Here is a 21,050-nt window from a genome sequence, read left to right as displayed (position 1 = left end):
GTGGGATCTTCGCATCTCCAGTGTGGCTCGGCTTGGAACCACGTGTTGACACTGGAACAAACATGAAGGTTTAATGTCAATGGCGCGCCGCGGGTTTATTAAAAATAATAATAATTATAGTATATATTTTTTAATTATTAATAAAGTAAAACTGACTATTGTGGTGCATTTCTATACTTTGTTCCACCAAAAAAAATAATAATAATAAAAAAAAAAACAGGTAAGCGCCAACAGGTGCACCTTGCTTGCTAATGAGCAACTATCAACTTCAAAATAAAAGTCTGAAACACCTATCAAAGACGACATGATGTGCCGTGTATGGAGTATTTTCTTGATGAGCGGTGAAGTATTTTACGCATCAGTTTAACAAACAATCTTAATTATGATAAGGGTTTTGTTTTGCTTTTTCTACATTTGCTAAAGTGACTACACTATTCCCTGGTGCCACAATCCTAATCATGTCTACAAAATTGCACACACTAGCTTGAGGGAAAACTGCTTGCTACGGTCAAACTTATTCTGGTAATCTCACCCGAATGATCATCAGTCACAATACATTTTGAGAGACACCACCTGAGATGAGGTTTTATTTTGAAAACAAAAAACAAAACCGTCCTGCAGAAGTGTCGTGTGTGTCACTCCCTGCTGGGACCGTGTTGAACTTGTGTTTGGGTTGAAAAGGACGCTCCGACCAGGCCGACAACGCGCAGGGCTCGCTGTCGTTTCAACTGAATGGTGACCTGAACAGAGATGGCCGGTACAGGTAATGAACGTGTCCGTGGAGTTTATGTGTTTACATGCGTGTACGGAGTCGGCAAGTGTTCGTTTAAAACTTTCACGTAGCTCGGTTGGGCGTGGTGTGGCACACAGTAGCAGTGTGGAGATGATAATCATTAGTACAGAAATAATGTTTGTGTTGTGCCTAAATTAAATCGGTGGTTCCTGTGGCTTTCTGCCAAGTTAGAACAAACTAATCAACAGTCGTGTTAAAGCGTGCAATCATAATGTTTGCGATGGTTTTGCATCTGTAACCTTTGCTCCACATGGTTAAATTATCCAGCTCGACAGCTTTGTAAATTGTCACCCCTGCATAAGGGGTTGAGGGAGATTCCCCAAATGGTCAGTCTTGAAACATCTTGTCCTTGGAACAGCCACTTTAAATGTAGACTTGTCCTCTGTCACACACTTAACTGTGATCACAGGCAAATCACCTGCGCAAAGATCATTTTCAGGTGATCAGATATATTCCTTCAATGGGTATGTGACACCCAATCATCTTTTTCACGTTCCCCTGGCTATGGCGTCAGTAGAAAGCATCTTGAAAACTCGTTGGCAGTGTATACACATTGTACAGCCTGTAGACACTGTAGAGCTCTGTGCCCAGCAGCTAATGATTTTGTTAAAATGGAGACGTGTCCTCTGTCTCACACATGCACAAGTATCTGTTTGACTTCTCGAACACAAATCACCTGTAAAACAGGTGCGGGGATCAACTACTGGTGATCGGTTACATTCAGATCAGTCAAGATCTGTTATATGAGATCTTCTTTTAACAGTCCAAGTCAAATTTGAGGCATTTCCTGACTATGGCATGAATTGAATACTAGTTACTAGTCTTTATTGAACTTTAAGACACTTGTTTGTACAGCCTGCACTGTAGCTATGTGCTCAGCAGCTAATCATTAATACAGCTGACATCTCTGCTGTGGTTTTGACCTGGCTGCCAAGTCTCTGATCAATACGACAGTAGCAACATGGATGATGTGAGGTTATCTGAAATCACTGCAACTCGTCGTAGCTTGCTTTTCTCCTCTGTCCTTCCTACCCCCCCGCTCTCCTCAGGAGTGTGTTGTTCCAGCCTGGAGCAGCCCAAGGCCCTGATGAAGATGGGTCTGAGCGTGGTCCTCATCGGTCACATTAACTTCCTGCTGGGAGCGCTGGTGCACGGCGTGGTGCTCAGACACATCAACCTCCACAAGCAGGCCCGGGCCATGGAGTACGCCATCTCCAACGTGATCGCCCTCACTTCCGGACTAGTGGTGAGTGCGCGGTGGACAGATTTCGCGGTAGTGTCAAGGATGGAGATGGGCGACATCTCTAGGCAGAGGTTGAACATTCTCTCTATTGCCATTCCAGAAATAAGTAGCATTTTTGTTGCGCAAGTAATGTTGTTTTTCTTCAGGGCAGTGATTCCATAAGTGACAAAAAAGTATGTGAACCCTTTGGAATGACCTGTTTTTTGCACGGGCCATAAAATGTTTTGGCCAACACCATGTGCTAAACTAACTTTTAAGTAGGCACTACATTCCACTATTAATCTGAATGTGACAGTAATCAGAATTTGATGTTGGTCATATTTCGTTTTGGTTTTCAGAATTAAGCCCTGCTGGGATATGTGGAATATGCACATTAGTCTTGTTTTAGAAGTAGCCTTTACATGTATACAGCATATGTGTCTCAGTCAAGGTTTTTACTTCAGTTTGCCTCATACAGATTGTTGCCCGTTCCCGCTCAGCTCAGTGTTTTGTACACAAACCAGCCAGCTAGCCGTTTCCAAGGCTGTGGTAGAAACTTATGTCCAAAAGAAAAGCACACATTTGTGACAGAAATGAGCAACCTAACCTATCCCAAAGGACGATACCGTCTAACTGGACTTGAAGTTTGACGTCGATCAGAGAATGCGCAGCTCCATGTAAATGAAAATATTAGAACATGATGAAATTTTAGTAGACATATTAACATCTCAGTCAGAGTGCGGTTTTTTTCGAACTGGAGACGAATATATGACTATTTTGTGCTTATAGAAATTGTGATTACGTCGTCAAGAGGTCTGCAACGTGACTGAAATCATTCCGATAAGAGAAACCGGCTTAACTGTTTACATTGACGCTAAGTAGCATGGTCTGATAAGCTATATGTGTATACGTGCCTCTAAACATCAATCAGAATAGAATTCTTTGACATGCGCAAAGTGGTTCTGCTGGTGTGGAGCGTCAAATCGCATCACATCTGCTGGGAATGACGTCTATTCTCCCCGACTTTATTGATGAAGACAGGCCCACATCCATTCCTGCGTCATTCATATCTCCACACAACTCATTTCAAGCCTTTCGACCGTTGAGGCGTCCAATAATCATTGCCTTAAAACCTCCAACAAAAAAAAAATAAAGTGTGGTCAGCCTCAGACCGGCTTGATTCTCTAACTCCCAGAAACAGGCATCGCCTGACCTTTACCACATGCGGGACAACCGCGCACAGAAAGAATGCCTGCTCATTAGATCAAGCGTTTACATTGTTATTAGGTGCTAGTGTGTTTTCACCCTTGAACCCTGACTGTACGTAAATGCAGATCATTCCAAAGGGTTCCCTTCTTGTCACTGTGCAGCTTCCTCTTCTAGAATACTACACTAATAGATTCTTTTGGTTTGTGCCAGAAAAGATCCTTATTGCTGCTATGAAGAAGCATTTCAAAGATGTTCAAAACCTGCAAAGTAGTATCAGTTGTTGTTGGATCCAATGAGACTTTGGGGTCTCTTGTTAAACCATTTTTCCGGAATGAAGAATGAATGTAAACATATGTAACTTCCCTCTTTAGACACGCAGAATTTAGATTTATCTGATCATCTTAAACTGTTAAACTGTGATCATTCTGTGATGATTTTTTTTCTTTAAGCCTTACAACACCAACTTTGAAAACACACACTGGTACTTAAAGGCATATTTGAAATCCCTGTGGTCATAGAACAGCTGTGGTGTTGAGAGACACTGTCTTTTCCTTGCTACTTAAAGTGTCTTAAAGAGACATATATGACGTGAAAGACTATTTTAGTTTCGTAGTAATTTGGCAGTTCCTTTTCAGTGGGTTGCCATGGACACACGGTAGCTGCTACAAATCTAACAATGTGAATGTTTTTTTTTTTGTTTCTTCTTTGCAGGGAGTTGTTGTTGGGATTCTGGCTATTATCCTGTCCAAGAATAAGAAGAGCAGAGCCCTGGTTAGTGTCACTTCTGCTTTCACTTTCTCCTCTCTGCTTGTCTTGTTGATCCATTGTCACAGTGCCAAACTGTTTTTTTTTTGTTTTTTTGGATATATCCATCTCTCTGTGCTGCTCTTTCTCCTCCTTTTCTCTGTCTCATGACATGAAAAGCCTGCACGTTGCCTCAGGTGTCTGAATCCAGCCCTGCAGAGCTGGAACAGCCTCTTGTGTGTTAACCGTCTATCTCCGCTCGTAGTGTGACTTCTCCTCTCTGTTTATTCAGTCAGCTGTTGGGCCGCTCAGACGGGACTGACGAGGCAGCCGGCTGTTTGACTAAACCTGAGTGCTCGATAAACCACTCCCTGTTTCCTTTGTTGGCGGGGGCCACTTTGAAGCGGGCAGGGCCGAGCTAACCGGGAACAGTCTGACTCCTGAACCATCTTTAGACAGGCATCTCGAAGCGTGGATGACGCGTTGGCGTAGGCCTTTATCGCAGGTTTCTGGCCGCTACAGCTTCTAATCTCGCTGACAAATCGCGGCGCTTATTGTCGTCTTTATCGAGTTTTCACTCAACAGCTCAGTCATCTTCATTTATGGGTCTAGACAACCTGTGTGCTCACGTCTCACCTTCTGTAAACATACCAAAGGATGTCATTTATCATCGTGATTCTGATGGGAGTATAACTGAGGTGTGCGGTACTCTGTTGTTTTTATCATCAACCAACACCAGCAGTGTGCTAATCTAACCTCTCAGCACTTCCAGTCACCTCAATGCTGATTGTGACTGACTCAAACCCAGTCACACACACAGTTCATTTTTTAAAAGGCCAAGTAATTCCTGAATGATGATGGGCACTGTAGCAAATAGTTTTGTATTTATACGTCACTTTTTTTAACTGTTGATACTTTTTAAAGCACTTTATAGTCACAGTGTCACAATTAGCCACCAGAACGTCTCAGGATTCAGTGTCCTACTGAGGGACACATGTGCTCTGTGAACCACTAACTCCCTGGTCTTTGGACAACCTGCTCTACGTACTGAGCCACATTCAAACCGTAATAGTGCATATGTTTGGGACTATTTTCAGCGGCGGATTTTCGACAGGACGATGCGTGCGCCACTGAGTCTCAGTAATATATGTTTTTGATCATTTCTGGACATGAACGGCGCTCAGGCTCACTGAGGAATACGGAACAGAGTCATCCTAGTTTGCAAGATTTATTCATTGCTCTTTGGGTCTTTTCATGGTATTTAGAAAGATGTCAACTATCAGCAGCCTCATCTCTTAAACGCAGTTGAGTCACACTTAAATGCTGTACCAAACGCATGCATTTTCACATTTTTTTGAGTTTATGTTGAATAGATTTCTGTGTCATGTGTGGTCAGCTTTAAAACGATATTTTAACATGGTGCTTTTGCTTTTTAACTAACAAGAGGGTTCTGACAAAGACTGGTCAAACCAGTGCAGCAGATATTAAGCAACATCTTAACGTGAAAATAAAATCTGAATTATCTTGATTCTACCCACACTGTGATAAGATCTGTTTTTTCCCAATCATTGCAGCACATAACTGGTTTTGTACAGTACTTGACAGTACTGTACAAAGTGTAGCTACTGCTGCTACTAGTGGGTTTTGAAATTGCAAGTTATGCAGTCTGAACATAAAGAAGTTTTCTGTTGACTTCTTTCCCTTTGTGGTGAAATATTACATTTGTATGCAGTAACTGCAGCTTTAAAGCTACTGTATGTGCTCTGTTTGTACAGATATTTTTCACAGACATTTTGACATGAAGTGTTCCTGAGAAAGCCATGACAATACCAGGGAAGGCTGGAACCCAGCCGTTACGACACCTGTGTTTTTCCTGCTATGACATGTCAAATGATCTGCTGTTTACTCTCTGCCGTCCTTAAGTGTATTCATTTCTGCACACGCCCCAGTCTCCCAGCTTGGAGCATTAAAGCTTCGCCCTGTCGGCCATCAAGAGTTGCTTCCCTGATTATTTTATCCGTGTGTCCCTCTCTCTTTCCCCAGACGTGGTCTCTTTTCTCCGTCAGCCTGCTCGCAGCCCTCATGGCGGCGGCTTCGGCCATCGGGCTCTTCGTGTCTGCAGTGAGGGCCATCATTCTCGGTGGGCGGAGCCTCTTGACTCACTGCCGCTTCCCCGACGCCATCGGCTACTCCAGCGTCACCAACGAGTGTCCCTTTGACCCCACGCGCTTATATGTGAGTGTATTACTACGCATGACAGATGCTGAGGTGAAGGCATCGACTGTGACCGCAGCAGCTCTCTCTTCGAACAGCTGACCATGGCCACTGCTGCATGAACGCAAGAGAGCAGGGCGAGACTGCGCATCATGGCGGTTGTGTTCATTCTGTGTGTATACATGAGGGTGGGGGTGGGAGAATAGGCGGGAGGCTGGGTGTCCGTCTTTTCTGTCACTCCGTCAGTCGCACTCTGGTGGCAGAAACGCTGACCTGACCCTGACCCCCCCAGGCTGTGTCCTGCTCCAGTGTGCTACAGATGGACTGTCAGGCCTGCTCAGCCTCACAGCTGCTTCTACACACCGGCACCACTGTGGCATTGTAGCTGACAATTTGTCAGTTAAGTGACCTTTATCTTAAGCTGGATTTAATCGTGACACAGGGGGTTAATGGCAGAGCCGCTGCAGATGCACGCAGCGTATGTTTTGATTTGCGTCGGGTTTGGGCAGTTAGCAGCGCAAACGCAACCATTAAGCCAGAATTAGACCCCAGAATTAGTGTTTATATTGTATACATGACTTGTGTGACAGTGCATCAGTGGAAAGTCTTGACTTGACCTTCAGGCAGCCATGAATAGAATGGCTACTTATCAATCTCTTGACAGATATTTTTGTTTTACTTTGAGTAGTTGTCCAAGTGTGTTCTTTCACATTTACTATGCTGTATGTCTAAACAGTGGTGACCTACGCTTAGTGCTGTGCCTGAATGCATCCTAAGTCTACTGCTGCAGTTTAGCTAAAAGTGTTCTACACCATTAGCATCCTCAACCGTTAAATTTTTTTTTAGGCAAAAACAAAAAACTCAGAAATAAATTTGTCCTAGTCCTCTGAGACTACAGATTCCGTTCCCCCAGGGCTGCCTATTATCGAGGGGCCTCCAATATGGCTGCCGGAGGGCGTACTACATCGCCTGAAAGTGTTTTTTGGTCCTCTGGTTCTGATACTGATTGTCATGCCAGGTTTATTCTCTTTGCTTCCTGCATATTTCATCATGATTTCCAAAGAATGGTCCAAACTCCAAGCTGTACCTTTCATTCTGTTTGTAGTCTGAAAGTCAGCACGTCCAACAAAAGGCAGCTCTTTTTCTTTGAACTCCCTCTGTGCACTTTGATACGTTTCTGCTCTGCATATTTTATCGTCAGTGCTGACTCCCTCTTGTGCAAACTGAACACTTGCTGGTGTTCTGCAGCGCTACACCGCCGTCAGAGAATGAATCTGCTTCTATATCACATTATTACCCATACACGTGAGGGCTCTTGCGCTCAGATTGCACTCTGCATGGTCCAGCTGGTGTTCCACTAACTCCTCTCCTCTGCCTCCCCAGAGTACCACTCTGATCCTTTGGATACCTCTAATCGTGACCTGTGTCATCCAGCTGGTGTTTTCTGCCCGTTGCTTTGCTGTCTGCGTTTCGTTCCTGGGTCTACCTTGCTGTCCTACCAGGAAGAGACCCAGAAACTATACCAAAGCGGTAAGGTTTCATCTCAAACACATAATTTGCTGCTTTGAACACCGAATCCCTGGTGTTGATCAGAAAACTGTTCTAACTTCATTTCTCGGTTTAGATCAATGTGGTGAGGCCAGTGGAGGTAGCTGCTCCCTCTCGCTATACTGAACCTCCAAGGAGCAGCAGCCAGCCTGTAGCACACCACACTGAGCCTCCAAGGAGCAGCAGCCAACTTGTAGCACACCACACTGAGCCTCCAAGGAGCAGGAGCCAACCTGTAGGACACCACACTGAGCCTCCAAGAAGTTCCAGTGAACTTCCAAGATGGAACACAGGCTCTCAGAGACAGGAGCGCCGACCGCAGCATGTTCCCCGCCAGCACCAGAGTCTTCCTCCCTCAGAGAGACGACCTCTTTACCAGCCACACCGAGAAAGGTCAAACAGAGAAAGGTCAAACAGAGAAAGGCCAGAGTCGAGGCCTGGCAGCCAGCAAAGGGCGCCAGAGCAGCACCAGCTGCTGGAGAGGAGTACATTGGAAAGGTCCAGCTTCTGGATTTAGCCATATTCGACATGCCAGATCTTCTTCATCTATGCCGTTGTTATTGTTACAGTACTCAGAGTCAAACTTTATTTTCACAACACTCATTTCCTGTCAGTACGTCAAGTTACGAGGTCAGAGGTGGGAAGTGTTTTATTTAGTAGACCTCGTGTGAGTTCATGTGTGAATTTCCGATAGTCCATAGTTAGCATTATCCTAGATATGTGAGTTTGTTCTTGTCTTTCTACTTATGAAAGACTAATTGTGTTTAATGTCAGTAGCTTGTTACATTCTGGCCAAGTTTTGGGTGAGAAAATAGCCACTACTCTATTGTCTTTGGTAAATGTGAAGCTGCAGTAACAATATGGTTAGTTTAACTTAGCATACAGACTAAAAACATCTGGGACTAGCTTGCTAGCATCCTTCCGCTCATCATTTATTTATGAAATATGTGAGAATGACAAGTTTTTTGGAAAGCATAAACAAAGTGGAAAGATCAAGTTTTTCCATCATGCTTAAACTTTAGTGCTACCCTTCTTATCTCATAGCCTCATAAATAGGCTTCTTTGGGTTTTTGTTATATTCACCTATTTGCAGCTGTTAATCACCAAATTAAACCAGATTAATACAAACTGCCAACAGCTCCATTCTTTTAAACAAAATAATGCGAACAGTATTTTGTTTTGAGTCTTGTGGATTTGTACGAATTTGGAGCTTAGCATAGCTTAGCACAAAATTGGAAACCTAGAAACACCTGGTCTGATTTTGTGCAGATACAACATATGTCTATCAGCACCACTAAAGCTCACTTACCAACACTACATTCCAGTATTTTCTGGATCCTAATACAAGCAGAAATGGCTATGGCTGTTTTAACCTGTTTTAGTTGGTATGCTAACTTAAGCTAATAGTCTTGTGACTCCAGCGAACGGTCTCATGCATCTACTCCTTTTTTGGTCCATACATGAGCAGAAACATTACGCTAAGAAAGCTAATGGTCTCATGGCCCTTGCTATGGGCTCTGGACTCCATTTTTCTTTTTTTTTTTTCGTTCATGCACAAGCCAGGCTAGCCAGGCTGGCCAGGCTAGCTGTTTTAACCTGCTTTAAATGGTATGCTAAGCTAAGCTAATGGTCTCATGGCTCCAGCCTGAATATTTAGCATAAACCCAAGAGGGTAGTTCCTAGCTTCTGCCTAAGTCGTTGCAAGACCAGTGTTTTCCCTGTTTCTTTTAATGTTTAGTTTTATGCATATAACTGAGGCTGGTATTGTAGAAATAAATACAGATCCTCACAAGTGAAGCAAATTTTGCAGAGTATGTGTGGACCATTAACTGCATATAGGACTGGAAGTTTCATACAGGACAGACTGAGAATTAAGAGGAATAAATCTGCTGTTAGGTCAAGGGAAACTATATTGCAAGTTTTTGTATTTATTTCTTTGCTGAATAAATTTTTTATTTAAAACTATCCAACTGTCAGGTGTGTTCTGTGTTTGAACCCTAACCAAAAAACATTTGTTTTTTCATATGCGGTAGTAGCAGCAGCTAGTGACCTGACAGGTATGACTGGTTGCACTCAGACACACATGTAGCAATCCTGGCAGGTTGGTGGAAACACTCCTGTCAGATACGTGTTAATAAGCAGCATACCTTGACATGCTGTAGACATGTGACAGCAATGTTCAGCTGTCGGACCAGACTCGGACTCCGTCGGTTCATTCCACACATATACCAAATAACCAGAAATGAGGACGCGGCTCACTCGTGCAGCTTTGAAACACATAGGTATATTTCAGGTCCAATGGAACAAACATGACATCCTCACATGAGGTTTTCATGCAACAGAAAAATAGGAAGGTGAGGGCAGTTGGGAAGGAAGGAAGAAAGAAGGGGGCGTATTTATCCAACACCAGTTCATCAGAGGCAGTGAGAATAGAAAAGGATTAAACAGCAGTAGATCAGGGAATAGCAACTGTTGTTCCTTATCCTACCAGCAGAAGGCAGTGACACTAAAGGATTCCCAAAGCAGAGGTGCGGCTGGTTAGGAAGCTCCTGTGCAAATGTTTGGTACAAGTTAACTTTAGATCAGTCTTATTGTCGTGCGGGCGAAGCTGCACCAGGACAGCTCTCAGGCTCCCATTTGTCGTTCACTTTGCCCCCATTGCGTAGAAAATTTCAGTGTGTGAGGTAGCGAAACATTGGGCAAATCATATAAACTGGTACTAAATAGCAGGCTGATGTTAGCCTTTTGGGATCCTCTGATGTTTTAGCCTCTTAAAAAATAATAAATTGTATAAAATACTGAATAAAATGATATCAAATATAAATAGTATGAATATGGGTATGGCCTAATGAAGGAAAAAGCATCAGCTTTGCTTAATTAGTTTTAATAATGCTCCTTGGAAATCCACTATTACATGCAAAAGCCTTGCGATCAAACTATCTTACGAGTACATAAAGTTTAATTTTTTACAGTTTGCCCAATGCTTACCCACCTCACATACTGAATTTGAGAGTGTGTGTTTAACTTCCAAAACAGAAGATGGCAATAAAGATCCATTCACGGGGGCATTTAAGGTGTGACCTACTGTATGAGAGCGGTGCCAGTGGCCACGTTTACATGTGCACAGTATTTTGGTTTTATTCGTGCGTTTGCATGGTCCGTTGAGTCAACCAGAAGTCTTTTATTCTCCCTAAGAGACACCGATTTGAAATTATTTGAGTTTCTTAGATCATAAATGAGATCAAATAGAATAATAGCAGTGCCACTGTAAATGCAGCCACTGACGTCCGTCGGTCAGTACGTGTGTCTGAGCTTGCTGCTACGCCATGAAATGAAACACGCCGTAGCTGCCCAGCAACCAGGCTAGTCCAGGAGGTCAGGAGAGCATTCAGCTAGAGTGATGAACGAGCCCTTAGTGAGTTCTCTGTCTGTCAGAGGAAAAAGAGAGCGGGTGTGAGAGGGCAGGGGCTTGTCCCAAAGCAAGAGAAGTATTTCTGCCTGGGTCCAGGACTCGAGGAGGAGGCTGCAGAGCTACAAAAAGATACCACGTGCGTAAACTTTTTTTTTTTTTCTTTTTTTTTGTGGATTTTGTCATCATCTGGTTCATAAGATCATGCAGTATGGTGAGAGGTTACAACTACCTTAAGTTTACTGCTCGTCGTTAAAGAACTTTAAAATACTTACAAATTAAGAAACAACACAACATGGTAATACTGTAAAAGTTAGCCTCAAGCACACGCTTTTACATTCACATGCACGCACTCGCATTCGGATCGAATAATGCACAGCCATACTTTATAAACACATGGCGGCTCAAACGATATGTGCTACTGGTGTCGTCGCTCGGATGCATTATGAGATCCCTCCCCTTTCACGTTTCACTGGAATTCCATATTCCTCCTCTGTAATTAATCCACAAATCTCAAAGACTTCACTTCAACATTTTCTCTTGCTCTTTTCAGTGTAAACTGGAATATGGACATCTTAAACAATAAAAGTAAAAGCACAGTAATAATAATAATATTAAAAATGAATAAATAAAACCACACGGAAGAGGAAAACAGTATGTACACATGAAAAACAAAAACAAAAAAACAAGCATTTAAATTTTAAAAATCAACAAAATGCCAGTCGATATCAATATAAACCTAATGGGATCTTAGGCCTTCTTTTTCTCAGCGAAAGATCATATAGCAATAAAATCCCAAGAACCCCACCCTGAATCCCAACCAACCATTTGGATCCGACCAGGAAAGCTACGCTACATAATACTGCCTTTCAATGCCAGAGAGTGTGCGCCATACATGAAGACAACTGTACTTCATATTATGATGTGCACGGACGAACAGTATATACATGATATACATGTGTGTCAGAGGATAAACTGAGCAATCCCCACCCAGCAAAAAAAACAAAAAACAAAAAAAAAACACACTTTGTCACAAACTCCCTTGAAATCCGACGTTCCAGAGAGAGAATGGAGAAGGGAAGGTCAGCGGATGCCTCTGTCGGGCGATCGTTAAATGTATGCATGTCCATTTGTTTTCCCAAAAAAAAAAATAAAAAAAAGAATTATGAAATGACAGCGATGACTTTTCTCGCTCTTCTCCCTCCGTCCTTGCTCACAACGACAACAACAACAGAAAGATGATATGAGAAACGAGAACCATCATGCATCGATTTGAGTGACTGTTTCAATAGCAACAGAGAGAGGGTGAGGAGGAGAAAAAAAAAAAAAAACTGAAAAAAAGGGCGGGTCAAAATCAAAAAAGGGCCGGCTCAGAACTGGGAGGCCGAGCTGGGGTCGCACTGGAGTAGCCGGACGATGGAGGGGTCGCTTTTGGCACCTTTGATAAACTCCTCCAGGGATAATTTGCCTGCAAGGCAGATAAATGGGAGAGAGAGAGAGAGAGAGACAGGAGGACAGCAGTTATATATATATGATTGTGTCAGCATGAGATGTGTTACATGCAAACTACAAAACATTTTGAATAAGCACGGTCCGGGATGATTTTGCACCTGATTTGAATCTGCTATTAAGATACCATACCCTCACTTTGCTCTCAGTTCTCGGTGTCATGGACTGTCATGGATTTTGCACATTCATGCTGACAGTCTCTCGTTCCGCTACATCCCAAAAAGGTACTCTACTGGATTCAGATCAGCTGACTGCGAAGTCCACAGAACTCACTGTCATGCTTTGTGACATGGTGCATTATACTGCAGGAAGGAGCCATTAAAATATGGCAAACTGTGGCCGTGAAGGGAAGCACGCGGCCGGCATCGATAATCAGATAGGGTGCGGAATTTAAACCATGACTGATTGATATTAATGGACCCGAAGGAAAGATTCCCCACACCATTACACCAGCAGCCTTGACTGCTGACACACTCAGCCACCAAATTCTGAGCCTTTCATCTGCATGTTCATGCTTTATTTGGTAGTAAGACAAAGACAGGAGGCCTCTTTGCTTTCCTCTGCAAATGCATGTGTAATTTACTGAACATGATTTAAAATGAAAGAAACACATATGTCTGTGTAACCGATTTTTGCATGTACGAATGGAAGATGCATGTCATATTTGAATTATGTTTGATGTTATATTCCATTTGAATTTTTAAAAAGGCATTTGCCTCAGACACTACATACAGTAGTAGTAAGTTCTTGTGCATAATTGCATGTTGCAGTTCTGATGCTACTGTTATGCCCAGGCACAATGTGGATAAAAAAAAAAGATGAGTGTTCGGCAGCACACTGACAAATCAACTAACACATGCTGTTTGAGATCTTCATTGAAAAAAATCTCCCGTTTCCATTAAAATGAGCACTTTTCAAAGATTAATAACTGTCCCATTAACCCCCCCCCCCCTTCCCTCTCAGCGGCATCCCTCCGTGCCGCCATTTCCTCCACTCACCATCATTATTGAGGTCCATTTGTCTGAAGATCTTATCCGTCCTCTTCTCTGGCGTGGACTCATCCTCTGGCATCTTCATCACGGATGACACCATCTTGTAGATGGCCTGAGAGACGCAAGGAGAGAGAGAGACAAAGAGAGCGAGTGAGAGAGGGAAAGAAGGAGAGAGACAGGGTGGGTGGTTGGGTGGGTGATGGCAGCAGAACAGAAAGATAAGTGAATTCCAGCCAGCAGGGACCCATTAAGGAGACTCAGCAGGAGAGAACTAAAACACGAAACTGAAAAATAAAGCCACTGCAGCTTTCAAGATGCTGATAAACAGCCTTTCTCAAAGTCCACATGATTCACTGACATTTGTTACTCCTGATGCTAAGAGCTGCTCCCTGGGCAGCCTTTCTACAAATACCCACACAGGATCTGTGTGGCTGTAAAATCAAGCCATCATACCAAAATGACATGAATGGCGTATACCAGCAGGTCCGGGAGGGGCGGGGTGGAGGGGGTTTACGAGCGTACGAGCGGAGCTTACAGTATGGATCTGATACGTCTTTATCTGTTGACCGATACGAGCAGCTCGCGTCCCCTGATAGCATTAAATTAACCTCTGCGAGGGCGCACAGAGAAGCTCCAAGTATCAGCTGGCCTCAGGCACGGAACTAAAATCAGCTTACGTGCCCATTAAATCTCCTCCATCGGGAGTATAGGATGTAAAACTGGCTGTGGATCGGTGTCACAGCAGCACCCTCAGAGAGGAATGTAGCTTGCAGGATATAAGCCCTCTGAGATTCTTGGTAAGACACATCAGCTCTCCATCAGGTTCTTAACGTCTTTTTCGAAAAAATTCAATCGAAGAAAGAAAAAGGGTTACACACACTTTCTCTTAGCTCAAACTGACGAATACAAGCACGGATGTTTCGGCTTTGCCTCCTTTAGTGTGCTTAACCCCTGTGGAAGGTGGCTTTGATTAATGTAAGGTGTACAATGATTTGCCTCCCAGAACACAGTCAGGTGACTTGACTTAGACTCATGACAGACTGCACATTGGTCAACCAGCCAATCACAGCTTTGCGCATTGGGACGCAACCGGAAACAATCGTTTTGAAAAGAGCGCGGTGGCTTTAGACTGGAACCAAGACAAACTTCCCAGTTCACACATTTTCTTGTGGTGGAACGTTGGTCTGGAGTCACTCCGTCTGGAACTGATTGCTCTGACAAATATCTGCAGAGTCAATCAAAATGTTTGGAAGGGCTTTATATGGTGATGGACGCAAAGAGTCATCCACGAACCCCATGGAATTGAATCTGTTTACAACAAAATGGCTCTGATTGGTTTAAGGACTGTACAGTTGAGTGCTGAGGTATTCTTTTTTCTCTGTGTCATTTGCACACTAATATTACAATAATATTGTGATAAGAATTGAGTCAGGCTACAGCAGGCTACATGGCTTCAGAAAAGCCTAAAGGGATAATGTCTGTCCTGTAGCCTTTAGAAAATATGGTGGAAGTTTTCAGTTTAGTGAAAATAATGACAGACCACAATAAAAGAACAAAATAAACAGACTACAATGGGCAGAATCTCAACTCATTATAGTCAAACTGAACTGAAAACAGCTCTGTAGAATAAAGATTTGCAGCGCAGACGAAGCGATTCACAAACGAGTCAAAAACAGCTTCTAGACACGTTGGACAGATTTGAACGACCAGTATAGAGATAATAGAGACAGAAGGACAATGAATAAATCAGAAGCTAATTTGAATCCATCTCCATTTACTGTTAAAAGAACCTTAAATGCGGGTTAAGACCGATGTTGTGTGAAGAAAGTGTTTTCTTGTAGGAACGATTCTGCATCAGACACATTGTCCATGTATATCCGGCCACACTCTGAATGGGATACAGGAAACACTACAGTGTCCCTGCCCACGTAGGGAAAACAACTCATCAATTATGAAAAAAAAAACCAGAAACCCCACCATCAGAGCAGTGGATATTACTTTCCACTGCTCGCACAATTTATAGAAAACAATCATTCAACTTAAGCGCGTAGGTGTAGGACCCTACCGTGCAGAGGCGGTAATCTAGAAAGACACTTTACAGAAGCCACTGCTTGTTATCAACTTAAAGACGTGAAGGCCAGCTGAAAGACACATGTAAATGCAGGGGAAGTTTTCTTGTTCACACCAAAAATGTCTAACACCTCTTTGTTGTGAGGATATCAATGCTTCTCAATCGCTATTTTAACAAGTTTAATACAAAACGCAAGGGTCTCAGTAGTGTTGAGCTAGCAAACCAGAGGGTTAGCGGTTTGATGTCCGGTACATGGACCACATTTCCGAAGTGTCCTTAAGCAAGACACTGAATCCTAACTTACTGCAGTGTGTGAATGTCAGTGTGCTTGTGTGCAGTCACTGGGACTGCAAAAAGCTTTGAGTACCAATACAGACAAAACCACTGTATTAATACTTTACATAGTATACATTCCAATCCCTTATACCAGATTTAAATAGTGGTTATTTTGGTAGACGCATCTATTGATCAGGTTGTGCAGGTCGAAGGTGTGGTCTGTGGCGTAAACCAAATCTGACCTCCTCAGTCATGTCAATCTCTGTCTGTGCGTAACCTCATTGAACTTGGAGATAATCCTAGCATTGTGCAGAGTCAGGGATAAACGCTGGTTAAATTTAACTTGCTAATCCACGAGAACCTCAAACGCACACACACAGAACATGGAACAAGATCCTCAGTCCAACATCTCAGCACACAAGTTGATTTTCTCTTCAATGGTGAAAGGATTAAATGCAGCATTAATGTTGCGCTGTACTTAACGGCCTTCCTGCAAACTGTTGCCTGTGCCAATACTGCACTCAGCACGTTAAGTATGTCTATTAGAGCCTTTGCATATCTGTACTTGTGCCTCCGTGCACGTACTTAAATGAAATGTATTAACTTACATGATTGAAGTGAGTATTTATCACAATCCCTCTGCCTATTCTGCAGACCTTGTGTAATTGCCGACAAAATGAAACACGGTCTGAACAATGGGCTTGAGGGGAATTTCAGGGTCCAATTAAAATAGTAAGCAAGAAAGCAATCACCTGATTCAATAGCACACTGCCACCTGCACGGTGTGTTCATTAGAAGTTTGGTTTGGTGTCTGGACTAGAGGCCAACATTACTTTTGAGTCTCCTGCGCATATCAAAACTATATAAAGACAAGTCAAAGCTGATTTTACACATGCATGCAAAGGTCAGTGTGTGTGGAAACACTTTTACACGATCTGTTGCTCTGGAGGAGCTTTGTCTGAGAAAACACGTAAGAGTTTGGTTTGGCTAGAGCTACAAAGTAATAGACATTAATGGCAAAGACGTAGAAACACATGGTCATTTGAGCAGTGTGATATAAAATTGTTCGCTGTATATGTGAAGTATAGTAGGATCCAGTCTTTTTGCCAAACTATTTTTTTTTTTTTTAACCTGGTTCAGTAAATTAGTAAGTTGGCAGTTTATGAAAACCATTTGGTAATTATCTTCAGAAGGTTCCTCATTAAAAAGTGAGAGCTGCATAGAAACCACACAGCAATATTCCTCCTTCTGTAAAGTTACTGAACAAGACTACTTGTTCTACCTGGTCACCATTATTTGCCTAAGTTTGCCTACCACTGAAGGTTCTGTATTATCTGGCACCAATACGTCAGCAGTGGATTCTTTAAGTTCTCGTACTGGTGAGTTGGAACCACTTTGGATCAGATTTCTTCATGCACATTTTTGGAGTTTTATGGTTTGTCCTTGCTTGGAGACCCCTATCCTTGATGATGTTTAAATTCTGTCGTCTCATACTAATAATTTGGTCTTTGTCAAAGGTTTGTTCCCATCCAGCCCACTGACTATGAGTAAAGATTGTTTGTTTAGCTTCCAAATTAGCCCACATAAATGACATTTTTAATCAACATCATTTCCTTGCAAATATAAAAAGCAGAAAATTGCGACATGACCTGATGTCAGTCACCAGAATTCGACTCCCCGCGTGAGTTTCATTATGAGTACAGAGAGGAGTGATTTTTTGACTGTGATTTCTCGGCAACACAACAAACTGAACTGAAATTGGTCAAAAACATTATTTTATGTTGTGGTTTCTGTTAAGAAAACTGCTGCTGCTTTCATTCTGACCATTTTCCTAGGCTTCATTAAGGTGCAGCACTGCTTGCTGGAGTGCACCCATTCAAAATGTCATTCTGAGCCTGTTTCCATATAGGTGCTTTCACTGCTTCAGTGCGAGACAGATGAAATGGTTCATATGTGCCAACCATCATCTGAGGCCAGAGGTTGAACTGCTACCTCAGGAAACCCAGAACAGAAGCACAAAAAGAAAAAATCCTTTGCTTCAACATTCTATGACCCGTCTTCCCCTCCTCACCTGTACAATCTCCAGCATCTCATCGCGGCTGATGTACCCGTTTCCGTCCAGGTCGTACATACTGAAGGCCCATTTCAGCTTCTGCTCCAGTTTTCCCCGAGACGTCACGCTCAAGGCGATGATGAACTCCCGGAAGTCTATCGTGCCGTCGCCGTTGGTGTCAAACGTTCGGAAGACGTGCTCAGCGAACTTGGAGGCGTCACCATAGGGGAAGAAATTGGCGTAGATCTTCTTGAACTCCTCCACGTTCAAGGTTCCACTGGGGCAATCCTTCAAGAAACCCTGAGGTATGGAAAAGGTAAGATGTGAGGCGAGACGTCCTTTAACACTCTGTTTCACACGCTCGGATAACACGTCTCCATGACACAAGTTTTACATAAGCGGACACTTTTTTATAACCGACTTAAATAATCAGGAATCAAAAGTTTGACCAGTTCCATGTCTGTTCCACAGACATGGAAAAACACTTTCTGAAAAGAAGCTTAGTCTTGGACAGCTGAGAGCAAAAGCTATCTTCTTTTCAAGTAGTCACATTAGATAAAGGCATTGTGCCTGAGAAGAAAAGCAAGGTAAAAGTCACGTCAGTCTCGGGTATTGTTTAGCAGAAATACAGCTCCTTTTCACAAAGACCTTTAAGATAGAGCCAGTGAGGTGACAAAATCATTGTCCCAATTTGAAGCGTGAAATTACCTTTCAAACATCATATAAAATATTCACACAAGTGAAAGCAGTAATTGGACATGGATGTTCTTAAAACTTTTTTTTCTTTTCTGTGACTGAGTAACACAGTGTTTAGCAAAGTCTTCCTACTCAAAGCTTCGATTTATGACCAATAAATCTCCCCCAGCAAGACAATCTGTATAAATTATCCCATACTTAGACTAACTTAACATCTTGTGGTATATACTGTGAAAGCTCCAGCATCCAGGAGCTGTTAATCTGGTGAGAGTCAAGACTGGTCAGTGTGAGGGGACCCGTGGTCACAGGTCAGGAGGTTGACGGCTTAATGTGTACAGACCTTATTCAGGACAGCTCACACAGATGTTCCATTGGTTTAATCCACGCATGAAGCTATATAGCCAGCACACACATCCATGTACACAAGATGAGATCGTTCACGCGGTCAGATCACTTTGACACTTCGTAATGCCAAGATCTAATCAGTTCTGCCCAGTGTGGATGGCGCTCAATCAGCCGTGTCCGGAGACAAGCTGGAAAACATGTCCCAAGAAACAAGGCTATCCTGAGAGACAACGTGTGACGTATTACAAGTGTTGATTCATGCTGGCCCAATTGGTATCCCGTGGAAAGTGTAAATTTATAACAGCTGCATACAGTTGATATCTCACAGTAGCTCATAGTACAGTTATCAAGGACAAAGATTAATATTAACCTCAAAAGGCACAATTGCTCGACAAATATCAGATTAGTTAGTTTAACACAACCTCTGGTTTTAAAACATTAATAAGAGAAGGTGACTGTTAAACGCCTAAGTGAAGACTGTGCCAAAAACTGTAGTTCCATGAATGGCCACTTGAGGCTATTTACGAAAGCGAGTCACTCCCAACAGACCCCCATGTTAAAATGTCCAATAAATGTTTATCGCAAAAATTTTGTCTCCAACAAAAAAAATAATAATAATGTTTTGATCGCTCTAGTTGATTTTCCCAATCATTACGTGTATGGGATCAATTTTTATATGACTCACCAGTTTCAGTTCTATTAAGGCTTACATTTATGCATAATTAGATATTCTTTCACTGTTAGTTGTCTGCCTTGGCACCACCTGCCCACTGTAAATCCAATTACTCTCCACTGCTATTTGTGAATTAACTAGTAGTTAGGCATAGTTAGGCACTGCCAAGATGAAGACGGACAGAGCCATATTAACAATGGATCACATACCCCCAGCTCTAGAGAGTGTTTAATTTGTTTATTTTAGGTTCTTTTTTCCCAAGTTGGTTTTGGTTCACTCTCACCACTCTTGTCAGCCTCATTTGCAGCAACGTCTATTAAACCCACTGACCTGACCGCCTGACCAGGTACCGCTACGTAACAAACAAAGTTAGCAACTTCAAGTCTTTAGCATCCAGATCTTCCTTCAAATGTTGGTGGAGACCAAAACAGAACCAAAAGGAGAATGGATGTTTGGAAAAAGATTGTTGTGCTGCGTCCAAGTGGAAGAAAATCTATGAACTGTGGTTCAAGTAGTAGTAGGATGTAGTTAATCATTAAAAGAACAAGTACTTACGTCAAATGGTACTTCTCTGTGTTACATTACTATTGCTATTGCTATGTTCATACTGAATACATTCATAATATATATCTGTAAAAGGACCAAATATAATGCGGCATATAATGAAAATACTCATGTTAAGTACAGTGCTTGAGAAATTCACTTTACACCACTGACCTTGTGTTTCCATTGCTATGAACTGATTTGGCAGGCCTACTTCCCAGCAATGTCTGTATTCAGTGTGTAGTGCTTACCTTGTACCACTCCTGCAGCTCGTGGTCGGAGAACTCGGTATTCTCCCGGAGGTCCTGCAGCATCTCTGGCCGCAGCTTGCTGTTCTGTTTCCCCATGGCAGCGGGACGGGACTCTCGGTTACCTTGGCGACAACAGCGGCTATACTGTAGCTCTGGCCAGGCCGCTTTTCACACCTGTCAATCAGAGATAAGGAAACAGGAGGTCAGCACCAATTAAGAAGAGAGGATGTCGAACCCTGGTGACAAATGGGAAGTGAAATGCAGTCGGTCAGCAAACAGCCGAACGTGACTGGAACCAGCAGATAAAAAAATATCAGGGATTAAGAAAGGACGATTTCTGAGGCAAGACTAAATACAGTTGAACACAAAGGAGAAAGACCTCTGAAACTAAATTAAAACACAAATAAAAAAAGTTTTTTGTTGTTTCTATTATCAGCCAGCTGCATTAGATATGAACTGAGTATGCTAAAGAGACATATACAAGTGTCATAAATTATTCCCT

At 42.7% G+C, this 21,050-nt stretch overlaps 2 protein-coding genes across 3 annotated transcripts; one reads left to right on the top strand and one right to left on the bottom strand.

Moving 5' to 3' along the window:
• Positions 1 to 334: 334 nt before the first annotated feature.
• Positions 335 to 9,695, top strand: LOC311501453 (keratinocyte-associated protein 3-like). Of its 2 annotated transcripts, XM_084563287.1 has the most exons (6): positions 335 to 763; positions 1,843 to 2,039; positions 3,936 to 3,995; positions 6,012 to 6,203; positions 7,566 to 7,712; positions 7,807 to 9,695. In XM_084563287.1, exons 1-6 carry the CDS (start codon positions 751 to 753, stop codon positions 8,245 to 8,247), a joined length of 1,050 nt encoding a protein of 349 aa, XP_084419413.1. In that variant the 5' UTR covers positions 335 to 750; the 3' UTR covers positions 8,248 to 9,695. The 2 variants fall into 2 exon arrangements, with proteins under 2 accessions (XP_084419413.1, XP_084419412.1); XM_084563286.1 differs by having other exon boundaries at positions 335 to 2,039.
• Positions 9,696 to 12,509: 2,814 nt separating this feature from the next.
• LOC311501951 (hippocalcin-like protein 1) lies at positions 12,510 to 20,656 on the bottom strand (the record flags this gene model as incomplete). Its single annotated transcript, XM_084564024.1, has 4 exons — positions 20,549 to 20,656; positions 18,059 to 18,340; positions 13,647 to 13,752; positions 12,510 to 12,607 (listed from the first exon to the last, which is right to left on the bottom strand). The coding sequence occupies exons 1-4, from the start codon at positions 20,642 to 20,644 to the stop codon at positions 12,510 to 12,512; spliced, it is 582 nt and encodes a 193-aa protein (XP_084420150.1). The 5' UTR covers positions 20,645 to 20,656.
• Positions 20,657 to 21,050: the final 394 nt, after the last annotated feature.

This window comes from Chelon labrosus, assembly GCF_963514085.1.
Source record: "Chelon labrosus genome assembly, chromosome: 16".
NCBI classification, from domain to species: Eukaryota; Metazoa; Chordata; class Actinopteri; order Mugiliformes; family Mugilidae; genus Chelon; species Chelon labrosus.
The sequence above is the reverse complement of the archived record's forward strand: the minus strand, read 5'-3'. Positions and strand labels throughout refer to the sequence as shown.